We start from the raw sequence: 8,831 nt of genomic DNA on the forward strand, positions 1-8,831 counted from the left end.
ACAACAACAATACTGAGTTTTTAAGTTTCTTCAATAACATAGTAACAAATGCTACGAAGGCTTTAAATTAACTTGTAAGGAAAGTACTAATATGTTTCACTTAACATAACCTGCAAGGACTGCAGTCTTTCAGATGGTAGCACCATGGAGGGGACACTAGCATTGTTTGCACAGGGCTTTGCACATAATGCAACCAAAGCTCCTGTTTTTGTGGAGTCTGTGACGACTCAATATGCAGCTGAGCAGAACTGTACTATAAAGAGTTTTCAGGGGAGCAGTGTGGCTCCATACAACAAGCACTGAACCGTCAATCACAAGGTCCCAAGGCAATTTAAAGCCTTGAAAACCCTAAATGAATCAGAACCAACTTAACAACACTTAACAAGAAGAAGAGAAAATTGACTAACAACGGCTCATATTTATTTCATGCTTACAAATGTCAGTGCCTTCTAAGGCACATATACTGTTGATTTTCATAACAATCCTGTAACATAGATAATGTTAGCATTATACCCATTTTGTAAATGTGTAAACTGAGACATCTAGAGTTTAGGTGGTTTTCTCAAAGCCACCCAACTATCAAGTGTTCAATCCAGGATTTACATCCAGCTTTTGTTCTTGGCAATTGTACTCTATTGACTCTTTTTCCCTGAAAATAAACTGTTCAGAGGTGAATGCAAAGTAAAATATTCTCAGATTTTCTAATCCTACAATAGTATACTGCTCATGTATGCTGTTTAGTAAAAAGAATATATATAAATTTGAAAGCATGACCTTTATAGGAGAAGGGAGTCAAAATAGCATGGAATTTAAAAGTAGTGGGCATTTTGGCATAAAAGGTATTGACAAGTAAGCATAAAGCTACCATTAAAACACTTCTATAGATATAAATTTTCTTTATAAATAATAATTACCTCAACTTCTGGTCTGGTGTTGTACGGTCAGCCCTGAACTAAGAACTACAAGGTCAACAGTTGAAACCCACTAGCTGCTCCTTGCAAATCCTATACAGGATTGCTCTGAGTCAGATCGGACTCGATGACAGTTAACAACAACAACAATAATTACATATCATCAAAAGAGGGGAAAATAATGATGTATTTATTTTATCATTCAGAACTGGGAAAGGAAAAGAAATAAAATGAAAAGAAGCAAGATCTAAGGATTTTCTTTTGTATGGGTGAAGGTCATAATTCTTAAAATCGATATAAGAGAAATTTAGTTCTTTTTAAATCTATAATTAACCTCATTTCATTGCCAACATATGCATGCCTTTCAACTACATAATAATTATGAGAAAAGATGAAAACATCTAATTACATGTTGTCCATAAGTGATGACTAACCAGAAAAATAAAAAGGGTGGATTAAGGCATACTATATAAATGCACGAAAGCAGCAGTCAAGAAATCAAACGACGTATTGCATTAGACAAATCTGCTGCACAAGACCTTTATAAAAGTGTTGAAGAGCAAAGACGTCAGTTTGAGGACTAAGGTGCACCTGACCCAAGCCATGGTATTTTCAATAGCCTCATATGCATGCGAAAGCTGGATAGTAAATAAGGAAGACCATAGAAGAATTGATGCATTTGAGTTATGGTGTTGGAGGGGAATATTGAAAGTGCCATGGGCTGCCAAAACAACCAAAAGATCTGTGTTTGAATAAGTGCAGCCATAGTGCTCCTTGGAGGCCAGGATGGCCAAACTTCATGTCTCATACTTCAGACATATTGTCAGGAGGCACCAGTCACTGGAGAAGGATATCATGTTTGGTGGAGGGTCAGATAAAAAGAGGAAGACCCCCCAATGAGATGGATTGGCCAGGTGGCAGCATCAGTGGACTCAAGCGTGGCAACAATAGTGAGGTTGGCTCAGGTTCGGGCAGAGTTTCGTTCTGCTGTGCATAGGGTTGCTATGAGTCGGTACCGACTCGATGGCACCTAACAACAACAACAACATAAATGCAAGAACAATGAAAGGAGGTACAGTGTTACTATTAAGAAAAGTAGAACTCAAGGCTAAAATGCTAAATGCAAAAGAGGAATATTTTTTTCTTTTCATGAAAGTTAAAATCAAGAGCAAACATTTAACAATTCTGGATATTTATCAGGTAGATACCGTATCTCCAAGTTATGTAAAGCAAAAACTGCTGGAAATGCTAGAAAATGGGAACAAAACAACAGTTATGCGATGCTTGGACATACCTCCTTAAGTTTTTTCCATAATGAAACAAAAAAAGGATATAGAAAGACTGATTGATATAATCTAGAAGATTGGTTTTCCAGATAATTGTGTTGGTTCCTCTTTCTCAGCAGCACAAGCAGAAATTGTTCAGTATGTGTTTTATGATCACAGTGCAGTAAAACTAGAAATTATTCCTAAAATAAAATTAAGCCTCTCACAAGGGAGGAAATATCAGAAATTCAAATAGTTTGGGGTCAAGGAAAAAGTGACTGTGAAAATATTGGAACCCACAAATGGCTTTTATAGGTAACCAGGTTCAAAGGATAGTCTCAAACAACAACTCCATTCTAACTACAATAAAACAATAAAATGCAAAATAGCAAACAGCAAATAAACGATATACGTAACTAAACTTTTAGGGATGCACACAAAAAGAAATAAGAAAGTTTATGTACAAATTATGATAGAATATTATGACAAATGGTAAATAGTTTTAAATATTTGAATGTTGTCGTTAAGTGCTGTCGAATCATTTCCAACACATAGCAATTCTGGTTAGGGTCTCTAAGGAGTGACTTGTGGGTTTGAACCACCAAGCTTGCAATTAGCAGTCCAGTGTTTATCCAACAGTGTCATCTTACCAAGATCCAAGTATTTGAATAGAGCACAAAGCATAAATGTGTTCATTAAAAAATTTTTTTTGGCTAAATTAAATGATAAGAATCTCTCCACATGTTAAAGATAATATTTTTTAAACTGGAAATAAACAATTAAATAATTCAGAAAAACAATATGAAGTACTGAAATATATTATACATTTAAAAAAAGATATTGGGGTGGGAAAGCCATTTGCCATAATATCAAATCCAGGAGTTATAAAAAAAAAAGATTAGACTTGATAAAAAAAAAATAGATTTTTTTTGTTTTAAAGTAATAGCAATAACAGCAAAAAACAAAGGTAAAATTAAAAGGAAAAATGGGAATCAGGAGAAATTTGCAAAATGTATCTGACAAAGGGCTTGATGCTCATACATAGAGTTCTTATAATGCAGAAAAAGAAAAAGACCAACAACAAAACAGAAGAATTCATGGAAATAAATAAACAAGAACAGTTTATAGTGGGAAATTCATAAAATGAAAGCTTGATTACTTATATTTAAAACTGTGTTTGATATTAATTTTCAATCATCAAGTTATCAAATGTCAAAAGAACTGATGAGAATTTTGATGGTCCTTGGGTAGTATAAACAGTTTTTCCTTGACAACCTTAAGGTTATGTGGTTCAAATCCATTAGAGGCACCTCAGAAGAAAGTCCTGGAAATCTGCTTCTCTAAAGGCCACTTTAGAGACAAACAAGAAAAACCTATGTTCTACTCTGGGTCTTCAGAGTCACTTGAGAGCAACTGGTTTGGTTTGGTGACATTTTTTATAATAATGCAAGGCCATAAGCCCAGTCATAATTATAAGTAAATGTTTTCATTGGAGACCTCTTTTATGGAGACCACTTAAAAAAAACATCTAAAACATTCATGCTTTTTGATCCAGAAGTTGCGATTCTATGAATTTATCCTAAGATTATAGTCAGAAGTAGACACAAAAATGATTGCAAGTGATATATAAAATAGCGCTATAATCACAAAAGACTAGAAATAATGCACTAGCCAACAATAGTCACTTGGTTAACCAAATTCTAGTAAAATTATATTTTATGCAGTTATTGAAGAGTCTTTTCTTAAATTTAATGGCATAGGAAAATAGTCACATTGTATTGCTAAATGAATAACATAGGATAGGAAAATACAGTAAAAATAGACTGAAAAGCACTTAGAAATTCAAGAAAATGACAGTTATTCTCAGTGGTCAAACTGAGTAATTTTTTATTTCTTCTTTTGCACTTTCTATCTTTTTTGAACTTTAGGCAATGCATTTTTTTCATATTTAGGGAAAATATAATGTAATATTTTTTAAAAACTTTATTTCTTTTCTTCATTAAAATTCTAAAATTATAATACATTATAGTCTTGGTATTTTGAAGTAATATTTAAGTAACCTTTATCATATAAGCAGAAAGGTATGTTTCTAAGAAATTCTGTTTGAGATTATTGCGTCTTGCTGCTAATGTGAGAGAACTGACAATTACCTTTGCCTTTAGCGGTAATTTACACAGAGTGGGAAAGGAGAGCGGCCCTAAGGGATGAGGGTTACACGGGTAGAGGAAACAGAGTGATGTGTGACACTACTGACGAGAGAGATTCTGCATGCACAGTCCTCTTTTACTATGGGTGGAACACTAGGCTAGACACATGCCAAGTTCTTGCTTTTAAGTTTCTATTTCAGAAGAACATCTGAGAAAAACATGACCTAGTGAGGCATTTTGGTTTCACGTCTAATAAATTCTTGATGCTTAGGCCAGGGTCTATTCTTCCTCAATCAAAATGGGCAACAATTATCCAAGTTCTCATCTACTTCCAAAGTCTTAAACTTCCAGGGGCAAGCCAGCAGACATGAGCAAGTGGTGATTACAGTACAGGAACAGAGTGACTACAGACTTCACTGTCAATTCTGAGTGAGTTGGAATTTTCAGATGATGCTAGTACCGTTTGGCTTCTTAGAATAGTCTTTTGGTTCCATAGCTGCTAATTACTTATTTTAATTATTATTATTATTTATGATGTAAACCATATTTCTTTCTAGCTTGTGAACTATTTGGAAAAAATATTTTTGTTGCTAAGTACTGTCGAGTAGGTTCCAACTCATAGCGACCTTGTATAGGGTTTCTGAGGATCCGCTTGTGGTTTTGAACTGCTGAACTTGTGGTTAGCAGTCCAGTGCTTATCCTATAGTTCCACACCAGTACCCCAGATGTCTTCTTAGCACTAATGAAATAAAGCCTCCTGTTGTTATTGTTGTTGTTAAGTGCCGTCAAGTCAGTTCCGACCCATAGTGACCCTGTATAGGGTTTCCAAGGAGCAGCTGGTGAGCTTGAACCACCAACCTTGCAGTTCAAACAGCTTTACAGTCTGTTTATTAACCCACAGTGCCACACCAGGACACCTGTACTGGTGTGTACCTCCTGTACATCCTACTAAATCAGACTTCTTTCTGTCCCCCTGCCTTGGGATTTCCATTAGCCAACTGAGCAGATTTATATAGCTACTATGGGTCAGAACCGACTCGACAGCACTTCACAACAAACATAACATACCTAGTGTAAGAGTCCTTGTGTGACACTTTAGGAAATGCACTAAATCACAAGAATGATTTGAATCACAAGGTTGGACTTTTAAACTCTAGTTAGAACCGACTCAAAAGCACTTAACAACAACATATTGCTTTTTTAAACTCACTGTGAATACCATTGTAATGAATAAGATGATATGTAACATTTGTAATGTTTTGTAATAGAGTTGCCTGATAACAAACATGGCTATTATCTTATTGTTGTGAATTGTTGTCATCTCTAAATTTTATTAGTGTAAAAACTCCCGTAAAGATTTACACCCTCGGAAACCCTGTACAGGGTCGCTATGGGTCGGACCCGACTCGACGGCACTTAACAACAACAACAACAAAAACTACCTTATTTGCTATATTGTATGAATTAAGAGAAGTTGATGATGGAAATATTTTTTAAAAGAAAAAATGTTCCTCTTTTCTTTTCCACGTTTATCTTCTTAAGATAATAGCGTTGTCATCATTTTCCCCCCAAAGTCACATAAGGTAGATATTCAATTATCCATTCCAAAACACAGAGGGGTCAGTAGGTAACAACCTTAGGTTGAGCAGGAGATAATAATATAATTCTGTATTTCTCAAAATACAGTCTTTGGGTCAGCTGAATCAGAATAGGGTATACTTGTTTTTTAGTATAAAAACAAACACCCAAACTCATTCCCATTGAATCTATTCCAACTAATAGTAACCCGTAATCCAGAGTAGAGTGCCTAAAGCATTTCAAAAGCTATAACCTTTATGAAACAGACTTTCTCCAGAGGAGTGGCAATAGTTTGAACCACCAACCTTTCAATTAATGTTGTTGTTGTTGTTGTTAAGTGTCGTCGAGTCAGTTTTGACCCATAATGACCTATATAGGGTTTCTGAGGAGTGACTGGTGAGCTTGAACCACTGACCTTGTGACCCAAACCGACCTTGCGGTTGAGAGCATTAACCCATAGTACCCTGCCAGGACTCAATCACTAGTCTACTGAATCAAAAGATCTTGAGTTATGGTCTGGAAAGCTACCTTCTGAGCACCTGTTCTTGCCAATGCTTCTGTTTAATAGTAAAATTAGAGACTACTCAATCTGATTAACTACATAATCATAAATAAGGCTGGTCTTTAGCTTGGCACCTATAATAGTGACCGTAGGGCAACCTTGGTGCTTTAGGATCAGCACTGGACTGCAAATCACAAGATCGGCAATTAGAACCCACCAGCTGCTACTTGGAAACACTCTACAGGGTCATTACGAGTCAGAACTGATTCAACAGCACTTAACAACAATAGGACTACTTTCTAAAATGGTTTCTCCACTAAAATTCTGTCACTAGTTCTGATCAGGTGAATCAGCTTCTCTTTTGAAATGAAGCTAATGGTTGAATAATTTAAAAATTCAGCCCATTACTGAAAAGTAAGATTACTTTTATTTGTGGGGTTTTCTTGCAACAAAATGCTAAAATGAAGTATCTGTAGAACAAGAAAATAAATAAGGGCATTTTAGAGAGAGAATGTTTTTGCCCAGAAAGACAGATTAAGTCTAATATCTTCAGTGAGCTTTTCTTAGCCAGAGGTAGCATGAAGGTAGATATTAGAGGATTTAGGAAAATAGGTCATCAGATTGTAGGCAAGAGGTATAGACAAGGGAAAAATTGACCTTACAACTTTGCCTAGACTCATAGCAGATTGAGTAATGATGCTTCAAATAAAAACTGTTATCCTTATCAACATCATCATCACTGATTAAGTGATTGTTGTTATTAAGTGATATAGAGTTGGCCCCAACACATAGCGACCCTGCATCGGGTTTCCAAGGAGTGACTGGGTTGAGCCTTGTAATTAGCAGTCCAATAGGTATCCTACAGAGCCACACCAGTAATATGGTTATGATTATTAATATGATTACTAATAATCATGCTTTATGTATATTACTTCATTTAATCTTACTAATTATCTTTGGCAGATATTTGAGAGATGAGTAGACTGAGACTGAGGCCAAAAACTTGCCCATGGATATGGAATTTCAACTTAGGTCTCCGTGATTTGCAAGTCCATGCTGGAAATCAGTTACAGATAACAGGAATGCCTGTGATAGCTTTTCTTTCTTTCTTTCTTTCTTTTTTTTTTTTTATTTGTTTTTGTCCACATGGAATGAGTATTGGGGTCAAATCACTAAATTCTACTAATGGGTGAAATGCTCCTAGTGAAGTCAACCCTGGTAGCTTTAGCAATCTAAAAGAGCAGTGACGACTGTTGTCATAAAAGCCGTAACATAGGAAGGAAAAGGTGACTAACCTGCTTTTTCAATCCTTCCCTTGCATGTGCATGTGGCAGATCTGTCACTGGTGCTTCAGTGGTGGTTTATTCTAATGCAGCTATTTCTTTGCATGAATTTTTTTATGTCACAATCATCTGTGTATTGTCATTTTGTGGGGTGGGAAATCACAGCTTGGGAGGTGCTTAATTCTATTAGATTTTAAAAACAAGGTAGCATTTTAATATGATTTTAATTTAATACCACTTGCTTAAATACTGTGAAATGACTAAGCAATGTTCCCTTGACCCGTTTTAAATCTTGTGATATTTTATGATCTCCTAGCAGCTAGACAGATAATACCTGAATCCTTGGAAGCTGGCTGCCACAGACACTCTGATGCTGAACCTGGTGCTAGCAGTGCAGATGAACAGAGGCACTTGAAGAAGTTGGAGACTGACACACATGGAGGTAAGGGCATACCATTACCTGGGCAAGACCTTCAGAAATCCTCTGCAAAAGATAGCCCCATCTCTATCTTTCATCTTTCTCTCTGTGATTCCCGTCAACACCTTATTTTTGTTTTCCTTTAGTAAACATGGTGGCAGGACATGGTTGAAGAGTCCTGAAGGAGAGTTTTAAAGCATTGTATATGAATGCTGTCCTTTTTTAGTGATGAAATGAAAAAAGAAAAAGCAAAGAAAGGACTACAGATTATAAAATACTGGCAGGGATTTTGAGATTTGTATTATGACATATTGATTACATGCCTCCCAATCAGTTCATAAGGTAGGCACATTTGCCTTATTTGACCCACTGGAGAATCAAGGCACATTTAACAATGATTCATTGTTGTTGATAGGTGCCATCAAGTTGGTACCAACTCATAGCGATACTATGCACAACAGAAAGAAACACTGCCTGGTCCTGGGCCAACCTCACAATTCTTGCCACCTTTGAGCCCATTGATGCTGCACTTTGTCAATCCATCTTGCTGGGGGGTCTTCCTCTTTTCCTCTAACCCTTAATCTTACCAAATATGATATCCTTCTCCAGTGACTGGTCCCTCCTGACCATATGTCTGAAGTATGAGAGACAAAGTTTGGCCATCCTGGCTTCCAAGGAGCACTCTGGCTGCACTTCTTCCAAAATGGATCTACTGGTTCTTTTGGCC

At 36.2% G+C, this 8,831-nt stretch overlaps 1 protein-coding gene across 1 annotated transcript in view; it reads left to right on the forward strand.

The window, feature by feature from the left end:
- LOC102816137 (chromosome unknown open reading frame, human C1orf173) overlaps positions 1-8,831 on the forward strand; it is a 274,956-nt gene that overhangs the window by 253,983 nt on the left and 12,142 nt on the right. The window contains exon 15 of the mRNA XM_006831089.1: positions 1,669-1,691. Within this exon, the coding sequence (XP_006831152.1) occupies positions 1,669-1,691 (23 nt within the window). The remainder of the gene's footprint in view (positions 1-1,668; positions 1,692-8,831) is intronic.

Source organism: Chrysochloris asiatica, unplaced genomic scaffold (genome assembly GCF_000296735.1).
Source record: "Chrysochloris asiatica unplaced genomic scaffold, ChrAsi1.0 scaffold00002, whole genome shotgun sequence".
In the NCBI taxonomy this organism is placed as follows: domain Eukaryota; kingdom Metazoa; phylum Chordata; class Mammalia; order Afrosoricida; family Chrysochloridae; genus Chrysochloris; species Chrysochloris asiatica.